Source organism: Scyliorhinus torazame, chromosome 16 (assembly GCF_047496885.1).
Source record: "Scyliorhinus torazame isolate Kashiwa2021f chromosome 16, sScyTor2.1, whole genome shotgun sequence".
Classification (NCBI taxonomy): Eukaryota; Metazoa; Chordata; class Chondrichthyes; order Carcharhiniformes; family Scyliorhinidae; genus Scyliorhinus; species Scyliorhinus torazame.
The window spans coordinates 112,295,583-112,317,135 of NC_092722.1; the positions used below are offsets into that span (position 1 = coordinate 112,295,583).

Sequence of the window (21,553 nt, forward strand, 5' to 3'; positions counted from 1 at the left end):
TTCCCGTACCAGCTGAGGTTATTCATGAACCTTATCCCTCGCCTGAGGTGTGGTGATCCGAAGGTTAAATTACCACCAGTCAGTTCTCCTCCTCAAAGGGGAAAGCAGTCAATGGTCATCTGGTGACTTTACTTACTTACTTTGCTGTAATGTAGGAAATGAGACAGACAACTTGTAACAGGGCAAGTTTCAATGAGATTCGCGACTAGATACTCCATTTATAACATTAGCTATGGGCTGAATATTGCTCAAACCACAGAGGCGAACATTCCTGTTCTCCTTCGGCATAGTGTCTGGGATCCTTTTATTCCCATTTCAGAGGGAGGATGGGTCTTATCCGAAGCATGGCAGCTCTGCCACCCTCTTCCTCAATCCTGCACTGGAGTGTCATCCTAGATATGGAATTTGGAGTGGGATCTACACCCACAATATTGTGGCTGGGAGGTTAAGTGCGTTACTGCTGAGCAATGTACACTTTGCGAAGTCGCAACGGCCGAACTGTGCATGTCTGTAAATATCACCAAGCCACTCACCCCTCTAGTCAAATAAAAATGTCCAAACTGGCATTACTCAAACTAAAACAGCCAGCTCGACACCAGTCAGTCCGAATTTCCTCGCCCAGTATCAATCCAACCATCATGCTGTTCAATTGAAATCCAACCCAGCACTCTAATCAATTTGTCCAGTTTAACATCCATCTTTCCTAATCTTGGGCAGGATTCTCCGGTCCCCCAGTCAAGTATTTCCTGGCGGTGGGATTCTCTACTCCTGCTGTTTGACAATGGGATTTCCCAATGAAACCACTCCACACTGCCTGTAAACCTGTGGGCGGGGATGCGCTGCAAGTGGAAAAGAGAGTCCATACGACCAGAGAATTCCAGCCATTTATCCTCCCTTGGCATCTTTGCCAGTGCATTACCTGGCACTTAATTTCCAACATTTGCCACCCATTTAATTAGCATCCATTGAATGTTAATTTTTCCCTTAACCTTCGAAGCCTTGCTAAACTGGCCAGAAAGGAAATCCTGGTTTAAACTTCTCTGCATGCTGCAAAATATTTCAGATACCACGCTAATGCCACCCTTACGCATCTTTTCTAAACTACAGCAATTAAACTTCTTTCATCTTCCGTCAGACCATTCCCTTTGCACCTGTTGCAACGCATAAAAGTCTCTTCAGCACCCAACTATCAAGTTAGCTGGACCTCGTTCATTCCCGGTTAATTTTTGATGCCTTTATAATTCCAAAATGTGCTGGCCCTGGTACCAGAAAAGTGCACAGGAAACAATTGACTTTCTTTTTCACTTTTTAAAAACATTTTTGATTATTAAAAGTATGGAATTGTAAATTACATGTGTACATATCACTTAAACAACAAGATGCTGGAGAGTGGCTGGAGTATTTGGTGCCCACACCAAATGTTTATTGTCTCTCTCTCTATCTTTAATATGCGTCCCCATACCCTACATGCTGGGAGAGAAAATGGTGGTTTTGGCTGGTCCTGCAGTTTCCATGCTGCTTGGGGCAGGGGGAAGGGAAGGAAAAGGAAAGGTCACAGTATTAGAAAATGTCATGCTAGTGGAACCCCCGGGCCTTGACCTAGACCTTGATGTAGGGGTTGTCATGATATCCACATTAGCATATCATGGTGCAATCACACACACACTGATGGACAGGCAGTTGGACCAATCAACACACACACAACATCACAGCCAATCACCAGTGAGAGCACACACACTATAAAACAGGGAACACCACAGTTCCCGCTCATTCTACCAGGAGATAGCTCAGAGCACAGAGCTTACAGCGTGCCACTCAGACATACACCATGTGCTGAGTGCCTCATCAAGATAGTGAAAGGACTGGGTCCACAGGTTAGCTGGTGAAGCACGAACCTCAGCCAGCAGTTATTAGTTGTTATTGTTTAAGACAATAAAACAGAGTTGTACCATCTACAACCGTGTTGGTTCATTTGTGTATCAGAACACCCAACTCGACAGGGGTTTGCACTGTGTCAGCATTCACATGGACTCGACTGGCAAGGCGAACATTTCCCCTCCCAAGAAGGCTGACACACGGCCAGGATGTTCATTTATTTAATGTTTGGTCTGGAAGTTGGCCTGCACATCCTGTTTCCATGTGTGCTGCTTATTTCTCTTCTCCAAGCCGTCAGATTTGTTATGACCACATGGGGAAAGGTGAAATGACTCCACTATTCTCACACTCCACAGTGACCATCCATTGGCAGTGTACAAATGCGGGGATCCCAATCTCGAGCGGCAGACAACGTTACCGCCCCAATGGCTCCAGTACAGCTATCCTGCATGAACAGCAGCTGTTGACCCAGAAACAGTGGTGTTAAGAAAACCTGCCAGCAGTTCCTCCCAGTGGGAGAAAACCCCGATGGAAAGATTCACCTCCCGTTTTCCAGTCGATCGAGCAGACATTTGCCTCATGTTGGAAATCGTGAGCCCATGATACATCATTTAAAAGAAGAAAAAGATTTTTTCCATTTGAACCTTCTGTAGTTGTGGATAGAGTTTAGAATTAAATGATGAATTGATGAGACCCAGTGCTGAGATTATACTATATTTGGCTACTGCCAACAGCGATGTAAATTGTCAAACAAAGAGCCACTGAATCTTGTCAGGTTTCCTTTCTCCATGTCGAGAAACCCCACCGATTGCTCGCTGTGTAGAACTGACGATGTGGAGTTTGCACATTCTCCCCGTGTCTGCGTGGGTTTCTTCCGTGTGCTCCGGTTTCCTCCCACAGTCCAAAGATATGCAGGTTAGGTGGATTGGCCAAGATCAGTTGCCCCTTAGTGTCCAAAGATGTGAGGTAAGCCACCCACAATCCTGATTTGGAAATATATCACTGTTCCTTCACTGTGGCTGGGTGAAATTCCTTGAACTCCTTCCCTGACAGCACTGTGGATGTACCTACACCACATGGACTGGAGCAGTTCCAGAAGGTGGTTCGTCACCACCTTCCCAGGGCAATTAGGGATGGGCAATGAATGCTGGCCTGGCCAGCGACACCCACATCCCAAGAATGAATGTTAAAATGTAGAGGGGCTGGTTTAGCACCGTGGGCTAAATAGCTGGCTTCCAATGCAGAACAATGCCAGCAGCGCGGGTTCAATTCCTGTACCGGCCTCCCTGAACAGGCACTGGAATGTGGCAACTAGGGGCTTTTCACAGTAACTTCATTGAAGCCTACTTGTGACAATAAGCGATTATTATTATTATTATTATTATTATTATTATTATTATTATTCATAAAGCAAAAACAAAATTGTGGGGTGATTAGATAGATGTGTACAAGTTTATGACAGGGTTAGATAAGGTAGACAAAGAAAAGCTGTTCCCATAAGCTCTCGGTACAAGGACCAGGGACAGAGACTTAAGGTTTTGGGCAAGAGATAGAGTGTGAGGCAGAACTTTATTGTGCAACAAGGGGTAGCAATCTGGAACTCTCTGTCTATGAGAGTGGTGGAAATGGAGATCAATGATTTCACAAGGAAATTGGATGGGCACTTGAAGAAAATAAAAGTGCAAGAGTTCAGGGATAGAGCGGGTAATGGGACTGACTGGCTTGCTCGCCAAAGAGCTGGCATGGAGTTGATGGACTGAATGGCTTCTTTCTGCACTGTAATGACTCTATCTGATCACAAACAGCCTTTGAAAAGACGAGGGAGAATTTTAAATTACTTAACATCAATATAGTAGCCACCTGGACACTGAAAACAATAGCACATTCCCATCCATCCATTTCACACCAGAAGAACCACTGCCATCATTTTAAATTGGGCCACCTTTTACATGGCTGGCGTACCAATCGTAGATGCCGCCTATTTATATTGCAAATGTTTAAGGACCCAAATGCCTTTTTCAGGAATTGATCAGGTCTACAATGGACAATATTGTATAACACACAACAGTCTGCAAATGATGGAGTGGGAATAGCTAAAAGGGAGGGAGCAGGTGAGATTAGGAGCTGTTCCCGGCTACACCACTGGCTAGTTTGTTTTGACCAACAGTGAGACACTTGGCAGTTCTGGCTGGTGAAGCTTTATGCTAAACGTTCCAAAAGCTTAACTGGCTGAGTCTGTGATTAGACATGAAAGATTCCATCGCACTCTTTGTAGAGAAATGATGGTGTTCTTAAGTGATTAAGTCTCACTATAGGAAGGATGTGATTACACTGGAGAGGGTGCAGAGGAGATTTATCAGGATGTTGCCAGGGGTGGAGCATTTGAGCTATGAAGAGAGGCTGGATAATCTCAGGTTGTTTTCTTTGGAGCAGAGAAGGCTGAGGGGGTACCGGATTAAGGTGTATAAAATTATTAGGGGTCCGGACAGGTGGATAGAAAGCAGCTGACCGGCTTAATTAAAGGATCAATAACAAGGGCGCATGATTTTAAGGTGAGGCAGAGGAGGTTTAGAGAGGATTTGAGGAATGTGTTTCGGCCAGAGGGTAGTGGGAGTCTGGAATTCTCTGCCTGGCAGGGTAGTTGAGGCAGGAAACCTCACGTGGATGAGCATTTGAAATTTCATAATATTCAAGGCTATGGGCCAAGTGCTGGAAAATGGATTAGTGTAGATTTGGTGTCGCTTTTCTTTGATTTTTTTTCTCTTTTTTAAAAATTTGGAGTACCCAATTCATTTTTTCCAATTAAGGGGCAATTTAGCATGGCCAATCCACCTAGCCTGCACATCTATGGGTTGTGGGGGCGAAACCCACGCAAACACGGGGAGAACGTTGTGCAAATTCCACACGCACAGTGACCCAGAGCCGGGATCAAACCTGGGACCTTGGCGCCGTGAGGCAACAGGGCTAACCCACTGCGCCACCGTGCTGCCCTGATTTGGTGTAGTTTTGTCGGTGCAGATTCAATGGGCCAAATGGTCTCTTCTGTATTATTTGACTCTATGGCTGTGGAATCTTGCTGTGTACAAGATGCTTGCTTTGTTTTCCTACGTTACTGCACTCCACTGGCTATGAAGTAATTTGGGATATCCTGAAGTCATGTGACCTTTTTTGTTATTTTATCTAGGGGCTTCTGTTGAACTTTGGGTTGGCTTTATTGGTGGTTCTTTAGTTGATTATTGAGGTGGAAGCATTGCTTCAAGTCTGTCATTTATTGTATATCCCTAGTTGCCCATTAAAATATGGCCGTGGGCCTTATTTAACTACTGCTGTAAATAAAGTGCAGGAACTCCACGGTGCTGTTAGGTAAAATTCTGACCCAGTGACAGTGTAGGAATGGTGATTATATATCCAGATGAGGCTGCTAGGTGACTTGTTGGTGAACCTGGAGGTGATGGTGCTCCCATGCACATGCTGCACCTGTCCTTCTAGGCAGAGGGGGTCATGGATTTGGGAGATGCTGCCGAAGGCTGTGTTGATTGGAACGCTGTTATGGATGGAAGAATCATAGAATTCTTGCAGTGCAGAAGGAGGCCATTCTGCTCATTGAATCTGCACCGACCATTCAAAAGACTACCCTACCGAGGCCCAAGCCCCCGCCCTATTCCTGCAATCCCACCCTAAGGGGCAATTTAGCATGGCCAATCCACCTAACCTGCACATCTTTGGACTGTGGGAGGAAACCGGAGCACCCAGGGGAATCCCATACAGGGGAGAATATGCAGGTTAGGTCACCCGAGGTGGGAATCGAACCCGAATCCCTGGTTCTATGAGGCAGCAGTGCTAACCACTGTGCCACCGTTGGAAGAGGTTGGAACAATGTCTGAGGGTCCACAGCAGTTGCAAAGGAAGAGGCAGAAGGAGGGAAGCCCACAGGAGGCCTTAACACACTGAAGTGTGCAGACCAAAAACCTCAAACCTGTAGTTTAATGAGGAGCAGGGGGCGGTATTGTTTATCCCGCCAGCCTCTTTATCCGATGCATCCCCATCGGCAGCGGGATTCTCTGTTCCCATAGCCGGCCAGTGGGGTTTCCCATTGTGGGCCCCCCCAACGCTGTCGAGAAATGCGCGGGTGTGTGTGTGCTGCCGCTGGGACGGAGGATCCCGCTGACGGAGAATCCAGCAGAGGGTGTGGGAAGTCTGAACTTTACGAGGACACTTTTAGTGCTTTGTTAGTGCTTTGCTCCTGGCTGCACCCTATCTCCAGATCTCACACTTCCTTGTCCTAGGCTATTAAAGCAATGGTGATTCTCAGGCTCATTCTAGGTTGTAGCAGACGGCCTTTGCAACATTAGTCAATCTGCTATGTATGTCCCTCAAGAAGGTGGTGAATGTGCTCTTTGCCAGTACCAACATCTTCATCTCTGTGCTTTCAACATTGTAAAACAGGGAAATTGTGTATTATAAATGGTGCACTTGCAGGTTTTCCGCCATGGTTATAATTTCCCTGCCTCTAGTAATATCCTGTGTAAATATAACCGTAACTTCTCTTTCAGAGGGAACAACATGTCACCTGTAGAGACCGAACAAGAAATTCCAGAAATATCACAGGATTCCAGTGAGGTAGGTGGCAAACACTAAAACCATCAATATTCACCACATGGGATGGTCTTGAGCTCATCTTGAATTCTGCTGATGGTATGCTACCTATCACCAATTCCATTCACCTTGCTGAGCGACATTGGCTCTGATTCTACCAATACCTCAAACTTAAAATTCTCAATCTCGTGTTCCAATCCCTCCCTAACTCCGTAAACTCCTCCAGCCCTGTAACTTTCCGAGAGTTCTCTCACCCTCCAACCCTGGCCACTTGTGTATCCCCAGTTCCTTCATCTCATGAATGTCGGCCAAACCTGTAGGCCCTATGCTGTGGAATTTCCTCTTCAAGTCTCTCCACATCTTTCTCCTTTAAAGTTTACCCCTTTTCCGAGCATTTGGTCACTGTTTCTAACGTCTCCTCCTTTGGATCAATTTCAAATCATTGTCTGAATATGCTCCTGTAGACTGCTTGGGACTCTGTTAAAGGTGCTAAATAAATGTAGTATGATCCCAGACCAGATCCCTACGGTGGCTGCGATACTGGACTGAAACCCCAATATTTGAGTTTATTCTGTAAGATTGTGCAGAAAGAATTCTTTGCTCCAGGAGTGATTGCATGAAGAAATGGGGATTTAGTATTTTAAAACAAAACTTTATTATTAACACAATATTAAACTCTTTAACATCATCCTCAAAAATAGCTTGCAATTACCCCTTGAACAATACAACTAAAAACAGTAAATACATTACCCGCAATTATTATCTCTATTCCCAATTAAACAACAAGAAAGGAAAAACATACAGCTCTCAATTCATCCTACAACCCAATGGCACAGATGAATACCTACTTTGCAGAACAGATTTGGCTCCTGTTAGAACCCCTGCAGACTCTGGCTGGATGTTTCAAACAGATGTTTCATGGTGGCATCAGCTGGCTCACTTTAGTCCTACCAGGGCCACTCGACTCCTGACCTCATTACACCCTTGGTTCAAACATGGATAAAAAAGCTGAACTCCAGAGGTGAGGCGAGAATGATTGTCTTTGACATCAACTGGCTTCTTTCAGCCTCTTCCTTGTCCTCAGATAAGTCTGCACGCCTGTAAATACTATTATTTTAAAAAGATTATCCTACTGTGAGAGCAAAATACTTTACTTGTGGTCTAAAGGATAGCCAGTTCAAAGCTCAACTCAAAATCTTTCTCAAAAGGTCTGAATGCCTTAGCTCTATCCAGCAATGACATAATCTCCCCAAGCTGAAAACACATTAACTCCCCAGGACTCCCCCTAGTCAAACAACAGTGCATCAGTGGCCAGGCTTTTTACTCTGTCAATTTCATCTCTGGCTCCTAAAAAGCTTTCTGGTCTTGTAAGACAAAATTCTTTGAAAAACGTGACTACTGCAGTCAAACACACTCTAATCCAGCCTTTGACCCCTTAAATTGCCCAGTGTTTATATTCCAATATATTTAAAATCTTGCATTCGTCACAAATGCAAGTTGTTGTAAGTATGACCCTTCATTTATTTGAGTTATTTCTATATAATACAAACATTAATATGATGTAGTCTTTATAATTTTTCAAACATAGTCTAGAATACAAAGTCTAATGTGTTTTCAGATCTCAAGTGCTTTCTATGTCTCTGCTCACTCTTCCCTTTTGATGAGTAAAATGTTGAATCCTCGGAAAGTCTATACTTAACGAAACATACCCCTGGTGAGAAAAAACAACAAGGAACTTGGTTGAATTGCTTTATTACACGCTTAATAGATGAGTTTGGAGAAAAAAATAAAATGAATCTTTTGTATAAATCAAAAGGTGAGGGAAAAGATATTTCTTTGCAGATGCTCTTAAAAATATAATTGCAGTAAGAACAACAAACATTAGATGCTGGTTTTGGAAATGTGCTCATTGTGTTTCTGTCTGTTATTGTTGATTGTGGTTATATGTATGCTCCAGAACCTGCCCCACCCATAGCCAAGTTGCTCCAGTTCAGCTACAACACTGGCATCCGGCCAGCAATGTGGAAAAGTGCCCAGTGATGTCTTGTACACAAAAAATAGCACAAATCCAGCCTGGCCAAATACCACCCCATTTCTCTCCCCTTGATCATCAGTAATGTGACCGAGCGTGTTGTCAACAGTGTGGAAAGGCACTTACTCAGCAATAACCTGCTCACTGACACACAGTTTAGCTCTTCCAGGGCCAATCAGCTCCTGACCTCATCACATCCTTGGTTCAAACATGGATAAAAAAGCTGAACTCCAGAGGTGAGGTGAGAGTGATCGCCTTTGACATCAAGGCAGCATTTGACTGAGTATGGCATCAAGGAGCCCCAGCAAAACTGGAGTCAATGAGAATGGGGTGGGGGGGGGGGGGATTCTCCATTGGTAGGAGTCACACCTGGCACAAAGGAAGATAGTGTTGGAGGTCAATCACCACAGTCCTGGGTCATCGCTGCACAGGTTCTTCATGGTAGAGTCCTATGCCCAACCATCTTCAGCTGTTTCATCAATGACCTTGCTTCAATCATAAGATCAGAAGTGGGGAAGTTCACAGATGATTGTAGGGATATTTGTAGACGTGCAATAAATGGTGGATTTGAAGCAATGCTCACGCACCAAGAATAAATTTTAAAAACCACCATTAAAGCCAACCCAAAGTTCATCATAAGTCCCTAGTCAAAATAATAAATGATAGCACCATTCACAACTCTTCAGATACTGAGGCAGTCCGTGCGTATTTTCAGCAAGAACTGGATAATTGTCCAGACTTGGGCTTACAACTGACAAGTAACAATTGTGCCACACAAGTGCCCAGCAACAAGAGAGAATCTAACCATCGCCCCTTGCCCTTCAGTGGCATTACCATCGCTGAATCCCCCACTATCAACATCCTTAGGGTTACCATTGACCAGAAACTGAACTGGATCAACTGTATAAATACTGTGGTTACATGAGCAGGTCAGAGGCTGGGAACTGTGCACAGAGTAACTCACCTCCTGACTCCCCAAAGCCAGTCCATCATCTACACGGCACAAATCACGAGTATGAGGGAATATTCTCCCATTGCCTGGATGAGTGCAGCTTTAACAACACTCAAGCAGCTAAACATCATCCAGGACAAAGCAACCCACTTGATTGGCACCCCATCCGTCACCTTCAACATTCACACCCACCACCATGGACGCACAGTGACAGCCATATGTACCATCTATACGATGCACTGCAGAAACTCACCAGGCTACTTCAACAGCATCTTCCAAACCCGCGACCTCTACCACCTTGAAGAACAAGGGCTGCAGATACCTGGGAACACCACCACTTGGAAGTTCCCCTCCAAACCTCTCACTACCCTGACTTGGAAATATATCTTTGTTCCTTCACTGTCACTGGGCCAATTGGGTGACCACCAGCTATACTCACTATCTGCCACCCACCAACTGTATTCGCCCCACCACTCCCACCAGCAGATGGTCCCTTGGAGTAATCATCTCGTTCATTATCAAATTCAGGGGGGATGGTGGACATGGACCTAAAGAGAAGGGAAGAAAGTGGAAGCAACTTTAAAAATTGTGGATGTGACTGGGAGATATCTTTAGAACGCCATTGCAATATCATGCTCAGCAGCTTGTGTTTGTCTTGGGTGGTAGTCTACGTGGCATCTGAAAATAATAATGTTATAGGGCGGGATTCTCCGACCCCCCGCCGGGTCGGAGAAACGCCGGGGGCTGGCGTGAATCCCGCCCCCGTCGTTTGCCGAATTCTCCGGCACCGGATATTCGGCGGGGGCGGGAATCGCGCCGTGCCGGTTGGCGGGCCCCCCCCGGCGATTCTCCGGCCCGGATGGGCCGAAGTCCCATTGCTGGAATGCATGTCCCGCCGGCGTGGATTAAACCACCTCTCTTACCGGCGGGACAAGGTGGCGCGGGCGGGCTCCGGGGTCCTGGGGGGGGAGCGCGGGGCGATCTGGCCCTGGGGGGTGCCCCCACGGTGGCCTGGCCCGCGATCGGGGCCCACCGATCCGCGGGCGGGTCTGTGCCATGGGGGCACTCTTTTCCTTCCGCCTTCACCACAGTCTCCACCATGGCGGAGGCGGAAGAGACCCCCTCCACTGCGCATGCACGGGGATGCCGTGAGCGGCCGCTGACGCTCCCGCGCATGCGCCGCCCGGCAAAGTCATTTCTGCGCCAGCTGGCGGGGCGGAAATCAGTCCGGCGAGGGCCTAGCCCCTCAAGGTTAGGGCTCGGCCCCTCAAGATGCAGAGGATTCCGCACCTTTGGGGCGGTGCGATGCCGGACTGATTCGTGCCGTTTTTGGCGCTGGTCGGCGGACATCGCGCCGATTGCGGAGAATTCTGCCCCAGATCCCTAATTTTCTTATGGTCCTGAATGAGACCCCCAAATTTTTTTTACGGTCCTGGACAAGATCCCCAAATTTGTTACGATTACGGACCAGTAACCTTTTTTTTTTAAGCAGACGTAATTTGAAACCCTAGTTACTTATGAAAAGAATTAATCCACAAGATTCCACTGTTTTAAACAAACAGAAAACATTTTACTATACAAAAGTCAGCAGAGCTAACAGTGCATACTATTCATCTTATAGCCTAACATACAGGATTAACATGAGGGAAACATGAATTTAACAGACTGATCGGATACACCTCAAATTCCACAATAAATGGCAGACATGACCAGGACAGGTCCCTTGGATTTCTCAGCATTCAACTAAGACATCAGTGAATCACAGAGACTCTAAAATTCAGTTCTCCTGAGGGGATTTAGATGCTCTCTTTCAAAGAACTGGTCTGATCTCCAGCAGACAGCAGCTCTACTCCATCTGATTTCCATTGGTACACTCCTCACCCGAAAAACGCGCACTGTTCCAGATCTCTCTCAGATCTGTTCCCAGGTTTGGGTCTATTTTCCAGCTGAGCTGACCTACCGAGACTGAGTCCCTTTGTGGTGACCAATCCATATTCCAGTGTCTAAACACAGACACGGCCCCAGTTTCCCAGTCATGCTGCCGCCAACAACTGCTTCTAGGCTTCCCCAATCTCCCCAGCTGCACCAAGCAAATACCACTCCTGGCGTTCATTGAGCTCCAACTCTTAGCAACATGGAGCTGCCAACAGCTCCCGGGGCTTTGTTGAGCCCCAGCACCCTCAGCAGCATGGAGCTGACAGCAACACTTCAGCTAAATAGATGTCCTTGGAACTGATCTGTGTGACCTGTTAGGATCTTCAAACAGAGTTCTGTCCCCATTGTAGGCAGGACCAACTGTATCAACCCTCAGTGCATTCTGTATTTTAAATGTTACAATCTCCAGTCAATCAAAGGTCTCCCCCCACCCCACCTAGCAAAAAAACAAAACAAATATTCACAAAATATAGATTTCATCACAAAAACGAACAGCCCAAGTTGTGGGGCTATGGCCGAAAAGCAAAGGGATGGGATTAATTGGATGGCTTTTCCGAGGAGCAAGCACGGTGGAAGATACAGCCTGTTTCTATTCTGTATCAATACAGGAAGAAAATATAAAAGCAAATTTTATGTTGGAACTTAATAAATGCCTGGTTAGCTTTAGCTGCGGGATTGTGGGCAGTTCTGGGTACACACTAAGAATAGCGTAAAGGCTTTAGGATGGATATAACAGAGGTTTAGCAGGAAGTTACCAGGGATGTTGAACCTACGCTATGAGCAGAGTTTGGAAGTGTTCGGACTGTTCTCCTGGGAATAGGAAAGATTCGGTAATGATCTAACAGACGATGAGACATGAGATACTTTGATACGGATTCGAGAAAAATTGCTCTCGCTGGTGAATCGGTGCATAAGCAGAGGCCTCATTCAAAACCATTGACAATAGACCTAGAGAGCAGATGAGAATTTTTTCACTGAGTTGGCAGGATCTGGAATGCTGTATCTGAAAAGGTGGTAGATGCTGATTTCATGAAATAATTTTACTAAGGAGTTGGACAGATACCTGAGGATCAGGGATTTATAAGATTGTGGATAAAACGTAGGAGTATGGGATGAAGCATGACTGCTATGAGGAGAAGTTGGATAAACTCAGATTGTTTTCACTGGAACAAGGGAGGTTGAGGGGTGACCTGATAGAAGTTTACAAAATTATGGTGGCATGGACAGAATGGATAGTCAGAAGCTTTCTCCCAGGGTGGAAAAGTCAATTACTAGGGGGCATAGATTTAAGGTGCGAGGGGCAAATTTTAGAGGTGATATGTGAGGCACGTTTTTTACACAGAGGGTGGTGGGTGCCTGGAACTCGCTGCCGGGGGAGGTGGTGGAGGCAGATATGATAGCGATGTTTAAGGGGTATCTTGACAAATACATGAATAAAATGGGAATAGCGGATACGGACTCCGGAAATGCAGAAGGTTTTAGTTTAGACGGGCATCATGATCGGTACAGGCCCGGGGAGCCGTAGGGCCTGTCCCTGTGCTGTACTGTTCTTTGTTCTTTGTTTGTTCTTTGCTTTTTCTAAGCACCAAAGTAGGAAAAATGAACTCCTTCTGTGATGCTGTAGGTTTCTACAATCGTAAAAATTTATCCCGAACCATTTCCATCCATAAAAGGGATGATCCTTAATGAATAATCGTGCTATAAAGATTAATTAAAAGGCATTAAGCTGCAGGGAATGTTACAATCAGATTAATGTTTTAATTCTTTCTGTTAGATATTCTCTCATTAAAAGCTTCATTTTTTTGTAGAATTAGTATCAATGTGCATTTAATAATTAGATTATGTGGAGTCTGTAATCATTTATAACAAAGTAGTGTGAATAAGAATATGTGTGTGAAATGATAGAGAAAACTAACATACCTAAAGCGTTTAAAAATTCTGTCCAAATCTATGACAAGATAGGGTGCCATAGTGTCATAGTCATAGAGTCATAGAGGTCTACAGTACAGGAAAAGCCCTTGGGCCCATCGCGTCTGCATTGGTCAAAAACAACCACCTAACTATTCTGATCCAATTTTCCAGCACTTGGCTCATAGCCATTTATGCCTTGGCATCTAAATATTTCCTAAATGTTGTGAGGGTCTCTGCCTCCACCGCCGTTTCTGGCAGTGAGTTCCAGACTCCCATCAACCTCTGGGTGAAAAGGATTTTCCTCAAATCCCCTCGAAACCTCCTGCCCCCTACATTAACTCTTTGCCCCCTGGTAATTGATCCCTCCAACAAAGGGAAAAGTTTATTCCTGTCTACTCCATCTCTGCCCCTCATAATTTTATACATTTCAATTATGCCACCCCCTTCCAGTCTGCTCTCCTCCAAGGAAAACAACCCCAGTCTATCCAGTTTTACTTCATAACTAAAACTCTCCAGCCCAGGCAATATCCTGGCAAATCTCCTTTGCGCCCTTTCCTGTGCTATCACATCCCTCCTATACTGTGGATTCCAGAGCTGCATACAATACGCTAGCTGTGGCCTAACCAACATTTTATATCGTTTCAGCATATCTTCCCTGCTCTTAAACACTATGCCTTTGCTAATAAAGGAAAGTATACCATATATCTTCTTAATCGCTTTATCCACCTGTCCTGCTACCTTAAGGGGACATATGCACACCAATGACCCTCTGATCTTCACTGCTTACCAGTTCCTACCATTTATCATGTATTCCCTTGCCTTGTTTGTCCTGCTCAATGCATCACCTCACAAATAGCTGCCCTTTGCAGAAATCTATTGACAAATCCACTGTGTCCCTTCAATTGGTCATTTGAGGTCATTGTGAAGGATCATAAGGAACATTGACGCACTAGTTTTCATTTTCCATTCATGTCGAACATTCCTAAAAGCCAATCTCTTTAAATCCTCAGAGGTACAGGCGGTGCCAGTGAAATCTCTCATGCCTGCCAAGAAAAAGTAAATTGAAACACCTTGATATCTGATTTTAATCACTTAAGAACAAAGTTTTACGTGACAACACAGCATAGTTTGAATGATTAACTGGCCAAGAAAATAAAAATGTGATAGTTTTTTGAAGCGAGTTTAGAGGCATTTTGCTGGACTGAATGCAGGAGGTCTAGTTATGAAAGGTACTGGCTGAAGATTTCACTGCACAGAAGATGAGCAACATTAATATTTACAGGAGTCTATGATAATTTCATATGGCTGGGGGAGCAGTTATTGTTCAATATTGTGGTTAACAATCTATTCAATGAGGGGGCAGCACGGTGGCACAATGGTTAGCACTGTTGCCTCAAGGCACCGAGGTCCTAGGTTCGATCCCAGCCCTGGGTCACTGTCCGTGTGGAGTTTGCATATTCTCCCCCTGTTTGCGTGGATTTCACCCCCACAACCCAAAGATGTGCAGAGTAGGTGGATTGGCCACACTAAATTGCCCCTTAATTGGAAAAAATGAATTGGGTACTCTAAATTTATCTTTAAAAACAATCAATTCAACAGCTTCAGTGTAAATGGTTGTGATGCCACCAGGAATAGATCCCTCAGGTGAGGAGTTCAGTAAATGGACGATGGTCTGATTTGGATGACCACAGTCACAATTTGAGCTGCTCCTCCGCAAGTGGCCACATCTCCCCTGGCCCCTCCTCAAACAGCTGAGGACTTTCCAGATTTCCCATGGAGGGTTGAAACCTGGGACTTCACCACTCGGGTCAGTTACCAGGTTCAAGTTGATGATGTTGGCTGTCAACCAGAAGGTGCACCATGGAGAGGTGGGGCTGTCATCAATTTGTAGTGTGAGGGGTGTGCTCCAATAGAGGCTACACAGGATTAAAAATTCTATGATTGATGCGTACGGTCGTTCAAAGTAAAAGTTTGAAGAAAGCGTACCCTGATTCTGGACTCCTGCAGCATGTGAGAAATCTTCACATTTTTCACGATTGGAAATGTTCTTTAATATAAAAGACAATCTAAATGAGCAGACATTTTGCAATCGCATTTTGCCGAAAGGGGCCTTTGGCATTGAAAACGTTATTTCAATTGCTGAATGGTGTAATACAGCTAAAACATCCTGACACTCTGCCACGGTTTATTAAATGTATCAAATCAAATCTATCCTCATAAAACGAGGAGTGAAATCAGGAGGCAGTTTTCATTCCGAATAGAGCTTGTAGAAATTTGGACCTCCTTTCCCCACAAGGTCGTGGACAATTGGAGCTTTCAAGACTTGAGACGGATATATTTTGGTTTAGATTATTGAGGCACATGGAGCAAAGGCAGGAAAATGGAGTTGAAGCACAGATCAGCCACAATCTCATTGAACAGGTGCACAGGTTTAAGGGGCTGAATGGCCTCCTCCTGTTCCTATGTTCCTCAACCAAACAGAAGCAAATCAATTACCCTTTACTGCAAGGGTAACTACATTGATAGGGATAAGAAATAGCAAATGAAGAGATGACTTATGAGTGTTTAAAGGCCTCCTAACAGTAGTTTTGGCTGCAGGACAGAACAAATAGGAAGGAATAAATGTTGTGTGTAAGAAGGTACCACGATAATCAAGGGTGATTTTTAACCTACATATAGATTTGGAAAAATCACATTGGCAAAGGTAACCAGGGAAATTAGTTCAAAGAATGTACTCCGGACAATTTCTTGGAGCAGTACTTTCTAGAGCCAACCAGGTCGCTGACTATTCTGGACCTGGTACTGTGCAATGAGATAGAATTAATCAATGGCCGCTTGGAAAAGGAGCCTCTAGGTGTCAGTGATCACAACACAATAGAATTTCATGTTCAGTTTGAAATAATGAAGTGTGGGTCCATGACTTGTGTTTTAAACCAAATGAAGGTAACTTTGAGAGTACAAGCGCAGACTTGGCTAAAATGAACTGGGAAACTAGATTGAAAGGTAGCACAGTACGGTTGCAATGGTGGACTGTTAAGACATTTAATAATGCTCAGAAAAGATTTATCCCAATGAGAAAGAAAGGCTCTTTGAGAAGAATGCATCAAGATAAGGAAGTTAAGGATAGTATTAAATCAAAAGATACACTTCAAATCTGCAAAGATTGACGTTAGGTCAGAGGATTGAACAGATTTTAGGAACTAACAAAGAGTGGCAATAAAGAAGCAAAAAGCAGAGTATGAGAGAAAGCTAGCTATTAATATAAAAACAGATAGTTAACATTTCCACAAGTAATTGAATAGGATAAGAGTAACTAAAGCTAGTGTTAGTCCTCAGGAGAATGAGTGTGTGGAATTGGTCAAGGGAAATAAAGTAATAGTGGAGGCATTGAACAGGTATTTTGTACCTGTGTACTTGTTTCTTGTAAAGTTTGTTGAAAATCAGGAGATGCTGCGGAGGAATGAATATAGTTACCATCACAGGGAAAGGGCGCTAGGAAAGCCATTAGACCCAAAGGCTGACATGTTCCCGGTACCGGATGGCCTACATCTTGGGTCTTAAAGGAAGTAGCGGCACAGATATAAGATGCATTGGTCATATTCTTCGAAAAATCCTGAGAATCTGGAAAGGTTGCAGTGGATTGGAAAATAGCTAATGTAACACCTTTATTCAAGAAGGGAGGGAGACAGAGAGCAGGAAATTATAGGTCAGTTAGCCTAACGCCAGTCATATTGAAAGTGCTAGAATCCATTATTAAGGCGGTTATAGCAGGAAAGTCACCATTTGATCAGCCAGAATCAACATGGCTTTGTGAAAGGAAAATTATGTTTAACTAATCAGTTAAAGTTTCTTGACAAAGTAAAATTCAAAGTGAATAAAGAGGAACCTGTAGATACGATGCACTTAGTTTTCCAAAAAGCTTTTCATACATGCATGTTAGTTGGATTGGCCATGCTAAATTTCTCCCAAGTGTCCAGAGGTTAGGTGGGGTTAGGGGGATAGGGTGGGGGTTTGGGCCTAGATCGGGTGCTCCTTCGGAGGGTCAGTGCACACTTGATAGGCCAAATGGCCCCCGTCTGGACTGTAGTGATTCTATGATTCTGTAAGGTGCATCATTAAAGGTTACTGCACACAATAGCAGCACTTGGTGTAGGGGGTAACGTATGAGCATGAGATATTGGATGGACTGGCTGACAGGAAGCATCGAGTACGGATAAATGTTTTTTTTTTGGATAGGCAAATTGCTCTGTCCGGTGGGGGGGGGTGGGGGGAACAGCTGCGCCACGTAAAGCCTGGCTCTACCTGCAGATACAAATGGCTGGGTCCGTGGCTGCACACGCGGACGCAGTGGCCGCGCCTTACAACATGGTGTCAGTCGTGCGTGGACCCGACCTGCCAGATAGTGTCCCCCTGTAACCCCCCTTTGCCATGCCTGGACCACCCCCCACCAGTCCCCCAGCCCCTGACAAAGCCCCCCTGCCAGTGGAAGCCCCCCCCTCAACTGTAGCAGCACTGGACACAGTCCGCAGCCACCACGCAAGGTTCACGGAGGTTGAGAGGACACACGACCGACGCCAGTTGGCCCATCGGGGGCGGAGCATCGGGAGAGGGCCTCAGCTGATGTCCTGAGGCCGTCCCAACAGCGTGCGGCGTACTCCTCGAGTACCCCCTTTTGGAAGGGGCAGAGCATTTGATAAATGGCGCCGCCCTGATTCCGGCGTAAAAACGGATTCTCACGCCGAACGTGGATTGGGCGTCGGCAATCGGAGAATCCCACTCACTGTGTGGGATGTTGGTTTCCTTATTTAAAAACAGATATTAAAGTTTTGGAAGCAATTCAGACAGGTTAATGGAAACATAGAAAATAGGAGCAGGAAGAGGCCATTCAGCCCTTCAAGCCTGCTCCGCCATTCATTATGATCAGGGGTGATCATCCAACTCAATAGCCGTCCTCTCAAGCCCTTTGATCCCCTTCACCTCAAGTGCTATATCTAACTGCTCCTTGAAAACAAACAATGTCTTGGCCTCAACTACTTCCTGTGGAAACAAATTCCACAGGCTCCCACTCTCTGGGTGAAGAATTTTCTCCTCATCTCTATCCTAAATGGTCTACCTCGTATCCTCAAGACAGTGACCCCTGGTTCTGGACACACCCACCACCAGGAACATCCTTCCCGCATCTACCCTATCTAGTCCTGTTAGAATTTTATAGGTTTCTATGGGAACCCCCTCATTCTTCTGAACTCCAGCGAATACAATCCTAACTGACTCAATCTCTCCTCATACGTCCATCCTGCCATCCCAGGAATTAGTCTGGTAAACCTTCGCTGCATTCCCTCTAGAGCAAGAACATCCTTCCTCAGAAAAGGAGACCAAAACCGCAGACAGTATTGCAGTGTGGCCTCGCCAGGGCCCTGTATAATTGCAGGAAGACATCCCTGCTCCTGTACTCAAATCCTCTCGCTTTGAAGGCTAGCATACCATTTGCCTTCTTTTTACCACCTTTCATGCTTACCGTCAGTGACTGGTGTACGAGGACATCCAGGTTTCATTGCACATTCCTCTCTCCTAATTTATGGCCATTCAGATAATAGTCTGCCTTCCTGTTTTTGCTATCAAAGTGGATAACCTCACATTTATCCAAATTATACTGCATTTGCCATTAATTTTCCCACTCACTTAACTTATCCATAGGACACTGAAGGATCTCTGAATCCTCCTCATAGCTCGCCCTCCCACCCAACTTGGTGTCATTTGCAAATTTGGAGATATTACATTTTGTTCCCTGATCCAAATCATTAATATGTATTGTGAATATCTGGGGTCCCAGCACCGATCCCTATGGTACCCCACTAGTCACTGCCTGCCATTTTGAAAAAGAATTATTAATTCCTACTCTTTTTTTCCTGTCGGCCAACCAGTTTTTTATCCATCTCATTACATTACCTCTAATCTCATGCATTTAATTTTGCACACTAATCTCTTATGTGGGACTTTGTTGAAAGCCTTCTGAAAGTCCAAATAAAGAACATCCACTGGTTCTCCCTCATTAACTCTACTAGTTAAAGAATTCCAGTAGATTTGTCGAGCGTGATTTCCCCTTCGTAAATCCATGCTGACTCAGTCCAGTGCTGCCACTGTTTTCTAAGTGCTCTGCTATTAAATCTTTGATTCTACCAATGCCATGCTTACTGATCTATGAATCCCTATTTCTCTCTACCCCCATTTCTAAATAGTGGAGTTACAATAACTACTCTCCTATCTGTAGGAATTTTTCCAGAGTCTACAGGATCCTGGAAAGTGACCACCAATGCATCCATTTGTTCTAGAGCCACTTGCATAAGTACTCTGGGATGTAGATTATCAACCCCTGGGATTTATCAGCTTTTAATCCCATCAATTTCCCCAACACCACTTCTCTACTAATATTTATCGCCTTCAGTTCCTCCCTCCCACTAAACTCTGCCTTCCCCTATATTTCTGGTATCTTCTTTGAGTCCTCATTTATGAAGATGAACCGAAGAATGTATTTAGTTGCTCAGCCATTTCTCAGTCCCGCATTATAAATTCCTGTGTTTCTGACTATAAGGGACCTCGATTTGTCTTCACCCATCTTTTTCTCTTCATGTACCTCTAAAAACTTCTACAGTCAATCTATACTCATCTGTACTCTTCCTTGGGAATGAAGGGCTTATGAAGAAAGATTGAAAAAGTTAAGCCTATACCCATTGGAATTTAGAAGAATGAGAGATGATCTTATTGAAACATATCTTGAGGGATTTGATAGGATAGATAGCCAGAGGATGTTTCCTCTTGTAAGAGAGAGGAGTACTATGGGACACAGTTTTCAAATAAGAGATCTCCCTTAGTACTAGGGGACACAGTTTTCAAATAAGAGATCTCCCTTTTCAGACAGAGATGAGTAGAAACAATTTCCCCAAAGGGATGTTAGTGCGTGGAATTCTCTTCCTCAGAAAGTATAGAGCCTGGGTCTTTGAATTTGTTCAAGGCTGAGTTAGACAGATTTTTGTTAGACAAGGGAGTCGAGGATTATGGGGGGCAGACAGGAAAGTGGAGCTGAGACCACAGTCAGATCAGCCATCACCTTACTGAGTGGCGGAACAGGCTCGAAGGGCCGAATAGCCTAATCTTGCTCCTATGTTCCGAAATAAAAATAACCCTTTTTAATAGGAATGTAATATAAATTTGGACATGACATCTCAAAATGTTACATGGTACTTGTTAAACTAAAATCCACAACTGTACTTCTGAAATAACCACCTTTAACCTTTTGGTATGTAATCACAGTTTTATGGTTCAAAGATTTAGAAATCTGCTTTCCATTTACTTGCCAAATGTGTAAGCCTTCTGTAGACCATCTCTCAAATGATGCAAGATGCTTAATATCCTCTCATAGTCTCATCTGGTTTATAAAAGGGCAGCTCTTAGTGGTGATGGCATTTAGCGCATGTTTGATGATTTTGAAGATTTAAGGGCAGCAGTCAATTACATCATTTTTCTGAACCACATTGTTATATTAAATATCTGTCTTTCAATTGGGTGGCTCAGTCAAGCCACAATATGCTATAAACATATGCTATAAAGGCTCCTTAAATCCTTTAACCGTGTTTAATGGCAAGGAGATCTATCTGTTTATCAATTTTATGAATCAAGAAGATTTTAAAAGTATAAATTCACTGCCGTGCACTGGATGCACGTGCCCGCATTGCATGGGGTCCTGACATCCTGACAATGCTGAGCAATAATCATGTCAATAAAACTGTAAACTGCTCATTTGCGCTTAGGAGGCAGAATTCAAATGGCTCTCAAATCAACGACTTGTAGGCTTGTAAAGCAACCTCAGTCTTTGAAGTCAAATCAGCCAAAGTATAAGTCAACGGCCTGGATTTTTTCCACTGGTGGGGTGTGCAGTCAAGAGAATTCCCAGCTCCACAAACCCAACTTTTAAAAATGTCTACCCACATGACAGACCTTTTGGTCTGGGGAGGGAAGGTGGGGCAGACAACCCCAGAAGCAGTAAGGAGGCAGTCCCAGAGCAGGTTGGCGACTAGTAAATGTTGTCCGATTGTCAGCTGACTCTGGAGTGGATGGCCCCTCAAGGGGCTTTCCCGATGGGAGAATTGCTATTGTTGCTGTCTAATCAAAGTGTACTTGACTGAACCACTGAATGTATGGAGTGGATTCTCGAGGGACGGTTGTGGAGATGGGATTGTCCTTTCACCCAATACCTG

At 44.6% G+C, this 21,553-nt stretch overlaps 1 protein-coding gene across 20 annotated transcripts in view; it reads left to right on the forward strand.

Moving 5' to 3' along the window:
* The window catches only part of fam13c (family with sequence similarity 13 member C), a 304,619-nt gene that overhangs the window by 116,875 nt on the left and 166,191 nt on the right, over positions 1 to 21,553 (forward strand). For 18 of the 20 annotated variants that reach the window (XM_072478901.1, XM_072478903.1, XM_072478904.1 and 15 more), the window contains one exon: positions 6,429 to 6,495. The exons of 1 other annotated variant lie outside the window; for it this stretch is intronic. In XM_072478901.1, coding sequence (XP_072335002.1) covers positions 6,429 to 6,495 — 67 coding nt within the window. Of the gene's footprint in view, positions 1 to 2,231; positions 2,467 to 6,428; positions 6,496 to 21,553 lie in introns of all 20 variants that reach the window. One more of the 20 variants, XM_072478908.1, reaches the window with a different exon arrangement.